The sequence below is a fragment of the Corvus kubaryi genome, unplaced genomic scaffold (genome assembly GCF_017639235.1).
Source record: "Corvus kubaryi isolate FWS band 111438036 unplaced genomic scaffold, C.kubaryi_AGA036_p1.0 split3-131, whole genome shotgun sequence".
Lineage (NCBI taxonomy): Eukaryota > Metazoa > Chordata > Aves > Passeriformes > Corvidae > Corvus > Corvus kubaryi.
The window spans coordinates 4677232-4696693 of NW_024582083.1; the positions used below are offsets into that span (position 1 = coordinate 4677232).

A 19462-nucleotide genomic window follows, 5' to 3' on the forward strand; every position below is an offset into this window, starting at 1 on the left:
ACTAGCTAACTTGAAGTCAGATTTTGAGGAAATCTTACACAGACTCTGTGGCAACTGTCTTGTCTTAAACCCTAAAAGTGTCATCTTCCAACTTGGTGTGCAGGTGGGATTCTATTGATAAGTGCCTTCAGTGATGCTTTGTTTTTATTGGGGCAAGGAGTGAGAAAAATCACCATTTGTTCAACTCTCCTTAAGATCATTCAAAGCTTGCAGCGTAAGTCTAAATTAAAAATCATCAAGGGTCAGAAAATGAACTGTCATTCTTTCATGTGAACAAAAGTGGTATATTTTAGTACCATTTCCTAAAAGGATGTCATGTTTCTCAGGGGCTACTTTCTTTCCCTCCAAGTTCAGAGTAAAAATGATTCTGAACTTCTTACCTAAATTTGTTGTTTGTCTCTTGCTGGAACCTTTAATTCTGTTATCTGCATGAAATATTGCTTCATTGCTTCATTGCATTCATTTTATGAATGGAGTGATGTGTGGAAAAGCCTTATCTTGCCCTAGCCATAGTCCATTTTCTCAGGTCAGGAATCAATAAAAGTATGTCTTCATGCCTTACACGACAGCTGTTGCCAACACAGGCAAATCTTGCCTAATTCTTCTGCCAAATCAGCACCCTGAGGCCTGAAAATTTTAATCTGTTCACAGAATAAGATTTACCAACTAACGTTTATCCTGGAATTAATGCTGTCAGCTGGACTTTATAATCTATTATGCCATGTGGACAAATGCTTTATTTTAAGCTTTGAAACAAAATTTTGTTCCTTCTCCTGTACTTCTAAGTTTCACTTGTTTAGTTATATGCAATTACTAAAATTAGGCCTGGAATTTGAGGATGTGTTAGACTTGATGGAATACTGTTAGGAAATTTTTTTTTTTAAGTAGGACTTATTTTTGCATCATAGGAGTAGTATTTGAGTTGTTGGGTTTTTTCCAAATATGGTTTTGCTTACCTCTCTTTTTGCAATCCTTAAGATTCTTTCCCTTCTCACTTGGTTCAGTGTTTTTTTGTTACGTTGTTTCTAAAATTAAGTACTGTCAGCAGAAATGTTTGAATTTTTCAGGACAGAATACTTGGTATGCAAAATTAGCTGCTGGCCCTACAGCTGAAATGATTCAGTCTGTAGTCAGATAAATATTTACCATTACATTGCAATTTCCATGCTCCTTTGTGAAGTACAAAGCTGAGTTACTACTATGCTTAAAAAGTCTGAATGCACTGGAACCAGTACGTTTCACTACTGTAACATACTGTAGTGGCAAAATGGAAGGAGCTTGGAAACAAGTAATGTTCCGAGACAACTGTAGAGATTCTTCCTTTGTTTCTGAGAGTGTGCCTTTGTGTATGTCTCATTTACCCATTGTTCTTCTGCTTAATTTCCTTTTCTTTGTATGGAGGGAAGATAGAGGGAGACACTCACTGGATATAGTAGAAAAGGAAGGACGCTGAACACTATGGCTTCACAGCTACCTAAAAAGCTTCACAGCTGCTTTAACAAGATTACACACAGGGATGCTATAAAGTTCTTTTCACCCTTTTCTCAGGAAAGGGACTATTTACAGACTCCTTATGCATTAAATGGGCATTAATAAATTATGCCCATTCTTTGGAAATTATTATTGCCCACTAGGAGGGCCTCTGATTCTGTGAAGAAACTGTTATTTATGCCACAAAGCAAATGTCTGAACTGCTTTCTTCCGAAAAGCTTCTTACAGTAAGTAAGTTTGGATGAACACAAAGTTTGGAAAGGATGGGAACCGTGAAAACACTAGAAACCCCAAAATCCAAATATTCTTTTTTTGTGTCAATAGTAAAGTAATACTTCAAAAATGGATAATATATTGCTGCTTGGAGGTACCATACTCTGTGATCTCCCATTGGTGGGGTTATAAAAGGTTATTTTGAAAAATTTAAATACTTTAATCCTTGTGATTGGGCCAAATTCAATTTTTTATGGTTAATTGTCCAGTAGCTTTTTTTTATATAGTACTATTAACTGATCCTATTCAAACCATAGTAATGTTATCTTGAAACACATTTTACATTACTCCAAAAGTGCATGATGGTAAGAAATTTTGTACTCGATGTAATCTGTGCCAGGTTTTGAGATGGTGCTGTAAATTTTACTCTTTCATTCTCCTTATGATGACTTATGAATACAGATCAGAAATACAATGTAGCATTCTATGCAGATGGATTATAACTAATAAATTTTTTCCTTAGTTCCAAAGATGGAGAGTTTTGAAGATTCTACAGCCTTTAACGCCAACTTAATGAAGTACCCTTGTAATGAATTCAGAAAACCAAGCACAGAAATAAAGATCAATAGGAAAACTGCATTTGGAACTACAACTCTTGTCTTAACAGATCTTGGTAACAAAACTGTTTCGAGAAATGATACCCAGATATCTGATGGACACTCTCAGTGTGTTGTTCCAAAAAGCACGTGTAAACAGATGGAAAGCAATGCCTGCCAGTCAGGGGGAAGCAAAGACAAGGACTGCTCAACACACGTAACTGCTCTGGCATTGTCCTCCTGTCAGCAGCCTGGGTCTTTCAAACATATACAGAAAAAACAGAAAACTGATCATACACCTTTGGTTCACCCACATAATACAGCAATCAGGTATGTATTCTATGCATTCTAAAATGAAAACAAATCTTTATAATCCCATAAACCAACTTTAATCCTTAAAGATTAATTGAATACTGTGCTGTTGGGCTCAGACAGTGCTGTCTTTGGATTTCTGCCAGGGGTAACTTATTTTAGGCTAACTATAATTCAGATTTCAAAAGCACTGAATGACCTAGGCTGTCACTAGAAAGTCCTGATTCTGGTATCTGGCCAGTACTGCTGTAAGATAAACAGCTCTTCATAGTTCAGCTATTCCTATTGAATAGGACAGTCTAGACAACTCCTCAGGTAGAACTGTGCTTGACATATTAAAGCTAATCTTAGCACTGTAGTTGCTATCTGCTCAGAGAGATTTTGAAGTCAGTGTGAAAGATTACAAAAGCTGTCTGGATGAATATATTCTAATTAAAGTTATTTGTTAACTACCAGTTTTCCACATTCTTCCATGACAGGAAGCTCAGTACAGTTACCTTGATGAACTTCCCATCACTGCTTTTACTCTTAACTTCCCTCCCCATTCTGTATATAACCACTTCAGTGCTCTACCTGTCCTGAACTTTTACTTACAGGGCCCTGTTCAGACACATTCATTGCCTAGTTAAGAGGAAATGTGAGAATCTATGAGGGTTGTCAAGGAAAAGCTGGGCAGATATTCACAACAGTAATGGCAGTGTGAGGTAGATGTCACTTAAAATGGTAAATTATGCAGGCTGAATGTGAAATATTGATGATGTGCTACAAAATTCTTGGTCATGTGTCTGTTCTGAAATACAGAAATTACTTTTTGCATTGTTGAAGCACCAGTTTTGAAACAATCTCACTGACTAGCCAGGCTAGACTGCATGAATACAATTTCTCCTTGCACTCTCAATAGGGACTGAAGAACAGAAGCTGTAGGCAGGATAATTGAGAATACAGAGGACTGCAAACAAGAAATGAGACAGTATCAATCACCATAACAGGTGGTTGTAGCAAGTCATCAACTGAAATTCTTTTTTATAGTATTTTTTTAAACAAAACCAACAAGAAATCTGTAGGTTATTTTTATCTCCTTGTGTTTTAATGAGGTGTTGGAATAAAACTGCTGGTGTCTGCAGGACTGCAATCTTCCAGACATACAAGACGACATAAAATTTCTAAGCTGATAACTTGACCAGAATGAATTAATATTTTCTGTTTACACTAAGGTTCCACTACTGCTTTTCTGCTCTATAAGTATACATTTCAGAGCATTAATCTTTTTCATGTCACTATTTTTAAATGAAACCTTGTGTATTGCAGATAGTCAGAAATTATCTCAATCACAAGGAAGAAGAACTTTATCCCATTCAGAGAATTATATTCCATCCTATCAGCCTGATTACTTCTTGTCCAAATATGATTTGGAACATTACTGTAACTTTTTAGTAAAGAGGGTGAGAGTCTTTTCTGTGAAGCATACAAATGCCTTCAGCCTGGTGTAATTACTGGTATTGGTCTTTTTCTCACTGAGTGAAGAATACTCTTTTAGAACATGTCAGAATTTGAGGTGGGCAGTATAGCATCAGTGGTAATATTTTATTTTGTAGATGAATTTGAGTACTTCAAAATAATTTAAAACATGGTGGGGAAAACCAGTATAGTACCTCAAGAAAAGCACACAGTCCTGTCTATTCACTACTTGCAATAATTCAGCTTTAAAGGCGCAATAGGGTGCATTAGAGAAACAAGTCTCTGTCACTGGGTGCAAAAGTACACTGGGTGAGCTATTGTAATGGTAGAAGAGAGTTCTTTGGCTGGTAGTCCCTTTAAAATTATGCCAAAGTCATTTTGTAACCTGTCATTACAGCGCATCTCAAACTAATGTGACAGATGATACTCGTATGTTAAGCATGGAGCATCCTTGCTGCAGTAAACACAGTCGTCTCTGCAGCCTCAGAGTTGTGAGAAAGGATGGAGAAAACAAGGGAAGGCAATTTTATTGCTGCCCTCTACCCAGGGAAACTCAGTGTGACTACTTTCAAGTATGTATAAGACTTCAGGACCTGTTTTATAACCAGCACTTGTTCTTGTAGCCTCCTTGGCCCAGTGATCTGTCAGTTGTGGACAGATACAATACATTTAAAGTTTGACATAATTTTAAATACTCTTGCACACTGAATTGAGACTAAACATAATAATAGTTATGAACTTACAGTTTTAGTTGCTTCCCTTACTGTTGAGAAGGCACCTGCTTTGTGCAAATGCTCTTAATCTACTTCTGTGTGATGTCAAACAGATGTGTAAGAGAAATACTGGTTTGAAGGGACGTGTACAAGTTGTTCAGATCAGCTTCTTCCTGAAAGAAAGACTATAGCAAACTAGATCTAATTGTCACCCATGTTTCTGGCTAGCTAAAATCCTGGCAGCCTCTTAAAACGATGATTCTGTAATCTGCCTGGGCAAACCCTCCCACTGCTGCACTAATAACCTAACATGACCTTCCCAGCTGCAATTGGTGACCTCTGCTCCTTGCTATGAATGTATGTGTCTGAGAAGAGTTTGACCTGAAAAGTGATCTGACAGTCATACTATCAGGTAGTTAACAGATGAATTGAAGACAGCAGTGACCACAACGCCTAAATTTGAAAAAAGCTATGTGTTAACATCATTTCAAGTTACACCAGTCAAAGTGCATGCAGTTGCAGTTGATGTTAAAGAAAAAAAAATCTAAAAAGTGTTCACAAAAGAGATAAAATCGTAACTACTAGGAAGAATTTCTTCTGTGGCATTCCCTGTAGATGTGCTTCTGTTGTCAATTTTACAATAAGGAATTCACAGCCATCACATGTGCTTGAAACCTTTTCTCTTTGGCAGTGGGCTGACTTGGATTTTCCATTTTGTAACCATGGCAAGCGATGTGTTATGAAGACTGTGTTGAAGATTGGTCCCAATAATGGAAAGAACTTTTTTGTGTGCCCTCTTGGGAAGGAAAAACAGTGTGGCTTCTTCCAGTGGGCAAAAAATGGGCCAGGTATGCAGATTCTTCCATGACGCTCATGTTACAGTTACCTGTTCTTCAGGATGTCTTAATACACACAACTTTCATAGTAATTTCTGTTTTGTTCTGTCTTCTTCCCTGTTCACTTGTTAACTAGTAAAAGAGCTCCAACGTAAATGACAGATTCAGAAAGGGTCATTTTACATAGTCCTATAAAAATTGAACTCTGCTTGTATGCTGCCTACAATTTTGAAATAAACATTTAGCTTGCAACATCTTGTGACATACTGTTGTATTCCTAATAAAAAGTTGCACTGTTTCCTTTTTTCATATATTGTTTTAAATTGGTAAACTTTCTTAAGTGTAAAACATGTATTTACCAGAAGTGAATAAAAAAGTATACTTTATTAAATACCACTTTGTGCTTTCTCAGAGCTTAAAAAGAAACAGTAACAGACTGTACAATTCAAATGTTACAATAGTTGATTGACCTTGCTTAGATTTGGAAAATGAAGACAAAAACCTGCCCTAAAACAAATAACATGACTCTTCAGTTTTCTAAATTATATATTCTAAATCCACATCTTAATGTTTTCTTCTAGCTGCTACTGAACATTTTTCCCCCAATCCATATGTAATGCATAATAAAATTGTACTCTGAGGTGGTTAAAACTCAGTTTATGTTGGTCTTACCACTATTTGCTGAAGCAAGGGGTAAAGTAAACAGAATATGCTAAGGTACCAAATCAGAAACAGAATGCTTCAAATCTTTAGATACTACCAAGGAAAATGAGGCTAATGAAGAAATAGCCATAGCTTCATACATCATTTAATCACAAATCAGTTTTTAATTGAAAATAATGGGAAATAGTGTTGCTTCCCTCCAAAATATGTAGGATGAAGCAGGTTTAAAAGCACCTTGCAAATGGTTCTTTGGTCTAGGAAAATGCTTGTTTGTTTTTGGTTTTTTTTAATGGGGATTGTTTGGTTTTGTTTTTTTTTTAATGGGGAAGGACTACTTGATTTTCTTGAGGAAAATTGTTTAACTTCAGTCCAGTTTAAATATCTTCCATTCCAACTGTTTAATTCTTTTCCTAAGCAGCACAAATTCAGACACTTTTTTTCTTCCTCTTTTCAGTAGCCTTTGATACCTTTGAAACCTTCTAAAACTTTCCTTACATGTACAAAATCTTTTCTAATCAGATTGTAGAAACTATAATCTTTATGTTGCTCAGTGGCCTCTTTCCAAATAATATATCTCTTTCATGAGGTACAGAACTCCACCTGAGAACAAAACAAGCAACTTCACATGGTGAAGACTGACTTTTTTCCATTGCCATCTTTTCTATGATGCTTCTTGTTACAATGATATGTTGCTGCTAGCTTGTACTTATACATCTAAATCTTTAAAATTGCTATCTAACTGGTTCCTCACTTGTATTTGTACAATTCATTATGGTGATAAAATGTGTGGTTATTTTTAAATTGTACATGTTTTTGGATGTCTGGCACAGGGATAAATCTTGAGTAGTTCAGTTAAACTTGAAAAATCATAAAGAAATACAACCATTTTTGATTACTTGCCTTCTATGAATGTTAAGATTTCTCTGAAGCTGGAAGTTAAATGACTTTTTCAGACTTTAACACATGAAAAAGAATGGGTGGGCTCTTACATCCTTTTTCAGCTTAATAGCCAGACAAACTGTGAGTATCTGTTTAAATAAAATGCATATGAGTTTTAAAGTATTAACTGCTTTTATTAGCTACTGCAATCACTTTACTTCTTCTGTTCTTGTATTTCTTGAATATGTTGTATGTTTTTTAAACCAAAATCTGTTTTGAAGGTGGTATATTTGTATCAGCCTAATTTTGCTATGTACATTAGTTGTGTAATGTCAGAAGGTGAGAGAAGGTAGACAGGGAAATCACAAAGGGCTTTATCACAGTGAACGAGCATGTGAAGGAATCTCACATGTTTACACTCAAAGTAGGAAACTAAACGAGACAGCGAATTCTAATTCACTAGATGCCTCTGCAGAGGCATCTTGATGTTACTGCTTTTGCCAACACTGCTTTCTAAATTTTTTTTTTTTCTTGGAGAGGATAGCACTTTTTTGTACTTGTTTAACAATGTCTGGCTGATAGTTGGTCATAAAAAGTTTTGACCAAAAAAAGCTGGCAACAAAACTTAGCTTGGAATAGATCCCCCCCCACTCAACCTTTCAAAAAGAAACTGCAACCAAGGGTGCAAAACCAGATAAAAGTCCTGATTTTCAGCTTTTGTTCTAATAGTTTACAAATGTGTTTTTATTTTTTCACATTGATTCATCTATCACAGTGCAAGTGATGGAACACACTTCTTTCAGATTAGTATCTGGCTTACACATTTTAATGGCTTGTGTTGCACACAATCCACTGTGAAGGCTAAAAAGAGTAACAAGACCAAAGTTAAAAGGGGGAACTGTTTTTCATAAAGATTTTCTGTAATTTATATTCCTAATGAAAGCAAATATAAATCTTTTAGAAAAGAAATGTAAAGCTTTTAGAAGAATACAGCCCTTTTTAAAGGTCTTAGGGTTCTTACACAGTGTTGTTACTTTGGCCTTTACTCAAACACAACCAAGAGAAATAGGATTATTACCAGTGCCTACAGGAGGCTGTTAGGAATGACATGCTCACATAAGCTCCTTTGACTGGATGATTTCTGAAGGTGGTGATGACACTTCTGTACTAAAAAGGAGACTTCCAGTAAAGCTGACTTCTAAGTACTCTTGTGTACAACTTCTAGAGAGCTTTTTTAGACATTAATACTATAACCTGATAGCATGATTCATAATAGAAACCTGTCTTTTACCTTAAGCTGAAAACACATTTTATATACCACAAAACTAACCTCAAAAAGCCCCTGAACTCATTTGAGATACTATACAAAACAGTTTTTAGAGGATCAAATCAAGGTCACACGAATTGTGGAGTAAAACTTTTAAACTCAGAAAATACTAATGCCATATGCCATGACCAGTTTCTGCTTTATTGGTAGCACTTTTGTTACTATTACAGTTTAAGTAAGTTTAGGCAGAGTATACCTTTCAGACTGAAATGAATGTTTATTTTCCAATTTTTGCCATTCAGCTTAGCATCAACAGTTTTTATGCCTGGTTTCATGCCTTTATACCCTTATTTAAAATAATTTTTTAACCAGCTATTTGTTAAAGACAGACAGGCATTTTTCTTAGCCTGTGCATGCCATTTGATGTCAATGCGAACTCAGCAAATAGATGAATAGAATACTACTTATTAATTCACTGAGGGACAGCTAAATTTACACTAAAAATATGCACTCAAGTCACAACTGTGACTACAGACCTTTACAATTATACAGCTATTCTGTATCCACCTTCCTCTATAAAAAGGTGTTAGTTCTCACTTGTTTTTCTGGAATGGAAAACATAAGTAAGAGTCTTTTAGCTTGATGGTGGAAAGGGACTTTCAGAGAAGCAGAAGATGTCTTCCTTAACATCTCTATGAATGTTGATCATTAGTGGCTAAGTATCTTGCACATGAAATCAAAAGGTATTGTAAGGTCTCTAACAGACTTCACAGCAGCTGCGAACATCTCTAGATGCTTAAAAATAATTTTAAATGTCTTTTCTTGTACCTTTCTGCACTTTCTGCAATTCAGCTTGCTGATGACATGCAGGGTTCAGCATCTAGTGTAACTTAATACTCTGCATGTCTGTTTTTTATTTCTCTGATGCCTGAAAGGTTGTTGATGTCCAATTTTTACTTGAATATTCAAAACATACATTCAAAATTAATTTAGAAAAGTGTGGGAATGTGCTATAATTTATCTTAGGAACATATCTTAGGAACAACAAAACCCAATCTAAGGAGAGAACCCAACAAATTATTTTCCATATGAAAGCTTATTAAAAATGCATCAAGCACACTTAGGGATGAGCAGAATTCAGAGTGTACACAGTATTGTCTAAACATAGTGCTTTAGTTATTTAACTTCCTGAATTGCCACTGCTGTAGGAAGTGCAGGTCCCTGCAGAGTTTGTATGCTTTATGATTTTTTATTAAAAAAATCAACTCTCTTTCAGTGATTAGTCATGTGATACAATCATATTGTGAAAAGGTGCTAACACTACTCATCTTTTAATACTAAAGTTTTGGGTGAACCTTCTTAACAGAGATGACAGAGTAAAGAGAGACCTCTCAGAAGGCACCAAGCAGCAGAGCCTGACTTAAAGGTGGGATGAAACTGTGTAGTTAGGAACACTTAAGGGAAAAGTGAAGCAAGAGTTCCTCTCTTTTGGCAGGAGAAGGCCCATTTGACTGGTTCAGCTACATATGGAGCTGAAATCTAAGTCAGACACCAAATGCCTGTGTGGTCTTTCACTCCAACCTGTATTACCTCCATCTGCATTTTAGATCATCTAACAATTTAACTGCAATCCAACTTCTCTGTGCTCAGATTAAACAGGCTTTAATCTCAGGTTATGAGTAAATCCAACTGCAAATTTCACTAGACTATAAAATGACCTGTGTATAAGTGCTGCTGACTGGTTTGTGCTTCCTGTGGATTCCAGACAGCTCCAAAGATACAGTACTCAAATTGCCTTCCCATAGAAGTTTGAGCATCACATATTCCTCAGAGGTATTTATCCACATACCCTTGAATCTCAGAAAGGATTAAATGATCATCTACCCTACCTGTCTGTAGAAAACATGGATTCAGATTTTTTTTCTGGCTATTTTCTTTATACATAATTTCTTTTACTCTATCACAGGAATCATGACAACAGTGACAGTAATGATTTGATGTGCAAAAAGTCCTTCATAATTTGTTACAGACTAGGACACTGCAGTACAGAAAAGGAAAAAACCACCCGAAATGGGGAAAACTGGGAAACGCATTTTAAGCTTTATTCAAAAAACAATTCAGCACAACACAGAGGTCATCACCCCGGTTAAGTAGCATTTGCAAGATGCTTTTGCTCCACCTAGTTGACTTTTGAAGAGCACAATATTGGCTTAGGCAAACATTATTTCAGACCTAAGGCAATATCCATTAAGAGCAACTAGAGAAAACAACAATGCCTAATCTCTCATAAAAATAATTCCGATTACATTTCTCAAACTATAAATAAATCTATACCAGCAAAACCCCAAAGGTTTTAATAAAAAAGAAACACATTAAAATCTAAGCATCTATTAATTTATTAAATATGTTCTAGAGCTTTAGGATAATCTTAAACATAAATATGAAAATTTTGAAATGTCTTCAGAAAAACACTCAAGTTACAAGATACAAACAGAAGCTAAAATTTAAATTTCAATTTTAAATCAAGACTACATTTGAAGAGCAACTTTGCAATATAAAAGTTAAACTCATTACTGTAGTAATACTGCTGAGCCTATGAAAGTGAAAAATACATTCAACCAAAGTTCTACTCAAGGCAAAGATGGTGGGCTGCTGGGAAATTTCTTAAGGATGGTACTTTCCCATGAAGTGGTCTTGATTATAACTGAGAAATAACATTTAAGTCAATACTTGGCCTTGAAGAGGATAAAAGTAAAAAAAGCAACTAACACTAGAATGCACAAACAAGCTTAAAATCCATTTGTATGAACAAGACATTAGAAAAACAGTGCACTTACTGTACACATAGAATATATAATTTATCATTTGCTTCTCTGGCAGCTCATGTTAGTTGCACTGTATTTCCCACTTCTCAGCTTCTTTCCAAAGTTCAATCATCACTTAGTATTTCAATGCCATAGTTTCACCTAGAAATCCATGCAATGTCTCATGTTATACTTCACTAGAAAAACAGAATATACATATTTTTAATCAGTCTAAAGTAATCTAATAGGACAAGGCTTTACAGTACAAAATAAAAACCCTTCTATAAAGTAGTCTTTCAGCAAATGCATTTCTTGAAAACATGAACTGACTTCAAGTAGACCAGAACAAATGTATCTAATATTATCATATCTCATTCTTTTCCTATAAATTACTCAGGATTACTATAGGTAATTTAAACCAGTGTCAGATGCTAAAAGTAGCAGCAATGTTACACAAGAAGTTCACAACAGACAGAAGGTTTCAGAAAGTTACCATTGGAACTTTTATATCTTTGTGAGACATGGAAACACTGAAAAGGAATTAAAAAAACCTACATAAACACACCAGAAAATATGTTTTCCTTTTGCAGGGGAAATGTACTAAACATGTAGTCTTGACATTGGCTACTAAAGGTTCTTGGATTCCCACAGAGCCCAACACTTACAAAGATCAGGTGATCAAAGCAAGGTGTAACCATGCAAAGCATCACTCTATAGCCTGACTTGGCATGTTTGGACACAGCTATGCAGTATAAGACATAAGCATAGAAGAAAATTTTGCCATAAAACTATTCAGATATGCAGAAATTACAGTACCTACGGAAGTTTCAACTGTTTATATTTTGCTAATTATAACTCGTTTTGATAAATCAGAATAGGAATTATTTAGTTACAGATTGAAATAGAAGGAGAAAAGCAGGTATGGGACAAAACAGAAGGTGGAATTTGGGTGGAGAATAAAACCCTGAAACTATAGTGCATATAAGGAGGCCCCCCTGACCCCCCCCCAAAAAAAAAAAAAAAGGTGGCATGATTATTAACCTAAAACTTTATTTAGCAAATCTCAGGTGATTTTTTTAATGTAATACATTAGGTACTACTGAACTCAGTCCCTGATAACAATTATCAACTGCAATTCAAACATTTTTTTTTCCTTTTCATTGCTCTACACAATCTACGTTTGGGTGCTACCTAGAACACATTACTTTCAAATTCAGTTTAAAGTCTTCTTCATTGCACATGACTTCATTTAATTTATTGTTATACCATGAAGGACACGAAAAAGTTCAAACGCTTGAACTTTGTTCCTCAAATCTCTAGAAGGTAGATAAAGCCTATTTTTCATACATCCTGTATCTGTTGTGAAGTCTTAAAAATTAATATGGTATGCAGGACTGACAGCTTTAATGATAATAAATATTGGAAAAGACCATTCCTAAGATAGCACTACTAATCAAGTTACACTCTTCTATTTTGTCAAAAATGCTAGTGGTGTTAATTGCAAGGTTTCAGGTGACAATCAGCTAGCAGGCTCTGCTGATTGAGACGAGTCTTTTAATGACAGTTTAGGTGATTATATTCAAGCTATATTTAGAGCTTGTTTGGGCTGCTTGATTGAAAAAATAACAGAAAAAAACCACTTGTAACTGAGGTTGGGATTGTTTCCTAGGAACAAGAATGACTGTGACACACACAAAATCTGCAGCTCTTGGATTCCACTCCTTCAGTGGCAGAACTGCGGGCTCAGCCACCAACTGGCAGCAGGCTGCATCTGCTCACGATGAGTGAGTCAAGAACCAGCCATACTCAGTGTTAAGTTGTGCTAAAAAAGCACAACTACATCAACTTTGAAAATGAAAGTATACCCAACTGAAATTATACCCAACTTAAACTAAGTATTTAAAATCAAGGGTATCTGCAATTACCTTGCTTTGCTGAAAGCTGCTGTTAGAGAATAATGTGCATATCCACTGAAAATACTGTTTCCTAGATGTTGTAAATAATAAAAGGATTTTGCATTGCAAACAGACAGTAAGGTCAAAAGAAATGACCTTCAATTCTCCTTTATGTCCATTCATGTATAATTGTGCCACCATGATAAATACATTATAGTAATGGTAATTAACTATAATTTCTTTGCAGGCCCTACCAGATGACCCTGACTCTCTTCTCTGGTACAAAAGCAAGCCCAGCAATTTGGTGGGGTCAGCTAGAATTTTAATTTTTCCAGAAGTTTTGCAAGACTCTTCATAAAGCTGTGAGTTTAAGGACGTCAAGATTCAGGAAAATATGTACTCAGATTGCAGAAGAAAACAAAACGATTCCCACTTATTCCCTGCAATAAGAATGAATGAATGTAGCTGTTTCAGTTATACAATATCCTGAAACATAAATTTCCAGTACTTGGCCATATGATTAACACAGATGGCAGTTAACAGTCTCTCACCTAAATCAGCGTGTAGTACATCATCCACTTTTCTCTTCAGGCTGTAACACTGCTTTACCAGATAGCTCACCCTGAAACATCATTTCCGAACACATGCTTCTGTAACCCTGTTAAGTAAGGCTAAAGTAAACATTCTTGAATGTAAGAAAGATTTACTGATCATTAATTAATTACTGAGATTACAATTATATCTGTTAAATTGTTCTCCTGTGGACAGGCTGCTAACATTGCCAGAACATCATTACAAATATTGAAATTTGTTAACAGTGTAAATTCCACACACAGTATGGCAGACCTGAAACTGCAACTGCATAAAGAAAAGGGTCGTGCCTAGGCTGGTAATCTCACATATTTGGTTTGAGAATAAAATTTACTCATTCCATAACAAAAGAATGCCTAGCTTGTAATTCTGTGGCACGAGATATGTATGCTGTTAGTCATTCACTATTAAGTCATAAGACTATCAGGAACAGACAGTTGTTAAAATGAAAATGTCAAATGGGAAGTTTAAGAACCACACTGACAGAAAATTCTTTTTGTCAGAAATCTACATTTATTCTTTACTCACCAGAAAGTTGCAATATAAAATTATTAATGCCTTATTAGTGAACCACTCAGGAACTTGGACCGTTTTCTGAGCTCTGCTGGTATTCAAGGAATGCTTACCAGATGCTTACCACACACTACCTGTTGGGAGGAAAGGGTTAAAACCAGATTTGGTGAGGAGGGGGGAATAGTTTGTGACCTTGAAGCTGGGATTGCTAAAAACATAAGTGTGGGAAAAAATATGTCCATTAATATTATGTCTCGTGTGGTTTATCCTCTGCCTATTTAAGTGGAATTGCTGTGGAGACACAACACACTCGCAGATGTGCACAAAGCCTTTTGCAGCAGTGAGGCAGGCAGAGACCCTCCTGCTGCCCACTAGGATGAGCTAAGCCCAACAGAGCCTGTGCCCCTGTGTGTGTCTGCTGCTCTGCATTGTGAACAAGGTAATTAAATAAATCTCCTCTTTGCATTTTACCTGTGGCTTGGTTGTTGCCTTGGTTACCCGTATGTGTTGATTCACACATTACCTAACCAGCACTGACAGGAACAGACATGGGTCAGGACATGTATCCTTGCGCAGTCTTCCATCTTCCTAAAGAAGCAGATCTTCACATGCTATTTTCCTCATCATCTCATGTTTCTTACTGAAACTGTTCCACCTAGTATAAATGAAGTGCTACTTATTAAAGGAAAACGGGGAAGAAAAGATTCTTTGGCCTCAGTGTTCTAGGACAATTAGGCAGGTTACTATTTGAACATGGATTTTCATGTGCCACACACAACAGCACAGTCATTAGAAGAAATGCAACAAGCCACAGATACACAAACTTCCTGCCTGCTGAGCAGCACTCAGTATGCCAGCAGGTCTGTCCAACAAGGCCCTGGGCTTAAAAGAGACTGACAAGAGCTTGAGGGCCTGTTATTGTAGTAGCACTGGGAGCTAATGGTTTCATGCAATCCCACTAACAAAATCACATACAGATGTGGGATAGCTACAAAGATAGAAAATAGCACCTCTTACAAGTACTGAGGTTGTCATAAAGCTTTAAATGTTGGACTCCGGTATCTAGGTTGCTTTTGGAATTTCCCAAGAAAAGGCAACTTTTGCCTTTCTGGAGCCCTCTAAACTGAGACTAAAGGCTTCAGTAGTACTGTATTGTCCATGGATTTTGTTATTTGCTGTGAGAAATACTTTTACTTATGTGAGATGGTCTGTTGGAGAACCACATTGCCTCAACTTCCAGTATGCATTTGAAATTTTTCCCAAAAGCCAAACCTGAAAAAATCACAGCTACAATGCAGAACATAATGGTTAAGTTCAACACTGATTGGCATAATATGAATAGCTGCCTGACCAAAGTGCAAAAATGATAATTATAAATGACAGTTGGAATATTTATCTGGCATTAGCACTTACATTTCTCATAGTGAGGCACTACATTATTGTTATAAAAGTACAACTTTATGCAAGATCAAACTTCTATTCCCAAGTCTGAAAGAGTCTTGATTTTTCAAATTAAGTTACAGGGTTATGGCTCTATTCTTGAGTGTGCCTGCAGATGTTATCTTAGCTCCACTGAGCATACTGGTGATTGTCTCTTCCCTAAAACTCTTTGTGATTCAGTAACCAGACATCCCTGTGACAGAACTCCCCAAGAATCCAATCTCATAGTCTGTCCAAACACAGCGGTGTTAACACAAAGCACATCTCACAGTGACTTTCAATTAAATAGCCAGTCAAGGAGACTGAATTCATAGTGCTCACATTTTCATAAGGCATTGTAGTAGCAGCAGCTGTTCTGAAGTATAATATTAAGTTGTAAAGCCTCCTCAGTCAGCAGAAATTCAAATTCGCATTTTAACAAAGAGAAGGTGATCTGAAAGTTATGTGGGGACTCTGTACTTTCCCATCCTGAAAATGGGAAACCTATGGTAGATAATGAAGTATTTACATGACAGAAAAGAGAATAAGGGAAACATGACAATAACCTGTTGATAAAAAAGCTCTCTCAAATAGTTAGAATCCTGGATTCCAATCCCAATTTTTCATACCTTATTACTGAATTTTACTGGGGGAAAAACAGTAGATGGGCCTCTAGCCTGAGGGGTGAATCATGAAACCTGCAGAGAGAGAGGCACCTTACTTCAGTCTGAAGGAAAATTTTGAAGAGTCTTCTTTTGCCAAACTAAGAATGTGCTGTCACCAGCTGAATTATTTCCTGTGCTCCTCAGTGCCTTACTATGTATTCCTGCATTCTACCTTTTGTTGGTATTAACAGTTGTGTGGCCCTAAAGTAAAACCGAACAGCTCGCTTACATTCTGAAAAAGAAAAAAACTACCTGTTTTTAGCCAGACAGCAAGCTGATCCATTTTGTGGAGCTGCACAGTTACCAGAACCAACTGCAAAACCAAAGAGAGAACACATACTGCAGGATGTGGGTAGTACCACCACCCCTTTTGAGTAGCAAAATCTTTCTCCAGCTGAAACCATCCTTGAGAGATGGACAAATCTTAAAATATAACCTTGTCTTCAGCCCTTCACTACTAATTGTTATTAACACACTATTGTTCCTCGTCCAATACAGCTGCTTTTGGTGGATTTTATTAGCACTGCTGTTAACTATGATTATTGGAGCTCAAATGCTTACAAGAATGATGATGGTATGATATGCATACCTGATGCATGTTCCTGCAGCAAGCCCTGGAGCCTTTTGTTGCTGCTCTTAGATCACTTATGAACCCCACAGTAGAGCCAATGGAATGGGGTGCAGACAACTGCTATTCTCAGTGCAAAGTGCAGATGGAGGTCAGAGAGGCTAAACTGTTGGATCTGGCAAAGCATGCACCAGTCTGCCAGTCCTGGTCCAGGAACAGTAACCTGCAGCAAAGAGACACAGCAGGCAGGGAGACGTAGCACTGCAGAAATGAGCTAAAGGCTGGTAACACCCTTAAGCTCATGCGGCAAAGGGATGTTACCGCTAAAGACTCATTTTTGGGGCTAGCACTTTCACTAAGCACGAACAAAAACTGTCATAACTGTGCTACAACAGCTGAAAAGTGAGATCACAGGACTTTTCATGTTGGCAGATTTGTAAGAATGGGTACAGTTGGAATGTCAATAGCTACAGTTCATTAACACTGCAGCTACTCCAACGTAATTTATTTTTACTCTATAACACAAATTAGTCTTCACTAACAACCAGATTAGCAAAACACACTTGACTGCATATGAATTAAACTTGTTTATAATATAGTTTAAAAGGGTGGATGGAAGAAGTAATATTTTGCTGCATCTATTACTGTAAATCCTTCAGAAAAAACCCCACATAGCTAAAGAAATGATTACACAAGTAGGAAACTGTCAGTTCTACAGTGCTACTCAATGCTCAGGAAAAATGTTGCAGATAAAAATACTAATTTATGGGATGTTTCAGTTACTTTATACTTCTCTATGTATCAGCCTGCCAACCCAACCACAAATCTCACAGATGATCCATGACAATTTGTCTTGGAATTTTTCTTGTAACAATGTCTATCCAGACGTTGCATTGAGCTAGCAGCATAATCGTTTTTATTTTCAAATAGCCTGTCACACTGTATTTAATAAATAACCACATATACCACCAAGCATCTACTTATGAACAATAAGCATTCATGATCTCGCTAAGTGTAATTCTAAATCTGTACTACTGCGATACTGTAATCTACTGCTTCAGTAATCATGCTACCTTTAAAAGGTCATAGCATATAGAACTGAATCCTCCCTGCCAAAGACTACTTGACAAAGTAATAATACAACACAGTCTACATCAGGCAGGAAGTACACTTCAAAAAGAAAATAAAGCAACAGTTGAAATTGGATGGGTATAGTGTCAAGAAAGCTTGTTATGACAGGTCTGCTGACAGCAAAAAAAGTAAAATTAACATAAAGAAAACATTTATAAACTGACAAATTACACATTTGAAGAAAACAAAGTAGCATTAATGGTGGCAGAACAGGAAAAACACCACTGGGATTCTTCTGATTATAGAGGAAAAAGCCTTTGGGAGGTCTATAACAATCTCTCTATAATTGTATCGGAAAAATAAGAAGTTTGAGTTCTTCACATCTGTACATAAGAATATTCAAAAAAACAAGGCCACTGGATTTCTTGCTAAATTGAATTTCTTATTTTTCTGGATCTTTAAATGATAAATGTTTAGAAATTATATCAAAATAATAACATGGCAACAAACAGAATTAGAGTCAAAATGTATTTCAGAGTCCATCTGGCAAGTATGCAAACAGTGAAAACATGAAACGTCCTGTTCATCTAACATGACAGGTTTTTTTTCTATCCAGAGCACCAGAATCACCATTTCTAACCAATAAAACCCCCTGACATTTACAATACAATTGCTTTTGTAAACCTCTACCTGGAAAAACTATAATCAAAATTTCTTGTAAATATTTTTCCCAATCTTATTAGGAAAAAGGAAAAAAAGTCACCAGTAACAGGGATTCCCTGAACTGGCACCCTTTGAAGTTGCTATTGCTTTTATTTCACAGACCACCACCTGTCACTGTAAAGGTATGAACTAATCACACCAAGACAGCACTGCACCAACAGCTGTATTTACTTACATTGATTCCAACCATCAGGGGAAAAAAGAAAATAAAAACACAGCTAAGGTTGTTAAATGCACAAACATAAATAAATGTTTGCTCCTGACTTAGCAGCTTAAACAATAATAACAGTATTAGACACAAAATCCTGAGATTCAGTCACTTCTGTTCCATGAACATTTCAGGTTTTGCTGTAAATTTAATGGAATTTATGTGGAGGAATGAACAGACTCCCCAGTGAAAACATTTGTACTTCAGTGCTTAATATATACCATACCTGCTGTATATTAGAGCTGGAGTAAATTTAATTGTGTAACTGATGTTTCTTCATGCACACAGACTAGATAATAGCACAGAAATTCTGCACACAGTCTGTTTTAAAACAAGAATGAACAGCACTGTTAATGAGTTACAACGGTCATGTGATAAACAACAAATGCTGACAGATTCACTTCAGTTTATACAGTATTACTTGTAGATTCCATCTAAAAATCAGTCTTGAATTCTTTAACACTCTGAATTATTCCTGACTGAGGCAGCTACAAATGAAAGAATGTGTTTCAGTGGTAACCTACAAATGGTGAAATGACAGGGAAGCCATCTTCAGTAAGTGCATATGAAACATTGC

At 36.3% G+C, this 19462-nt stretch overlaps 1 protein-coding gene across 1 annotated transcript in view; it reads left to right on the forward strand.

Moving 5' to 3' along the window:
- Positions 1–7169, forward strand: part of NEIL3 (nei like DNA glycosylase 3) — a 32233-nt gene extending 25064 nt beyond the window's left edge. The window contains exons 9-11 of the mRNA XM_042014876.1: positions 2228–2630; positions 4468–4642; positions 5475–7169. Of these exons, the coding sequence (XP_041870810.1) occupies positions 2228–2630; positions 4468–4642; positions 5475–5651 (755 nt within the window). The 3' untranslated portion in view covers positions 5652–7169. The remainder of the gene's footprint in view (positions 1–2227; positions 2631–4467; positions 4643–5474) is intronic.
- The last annotated feature ends 12293 nt before the right edge of the window (positions 7170–19462 follow it).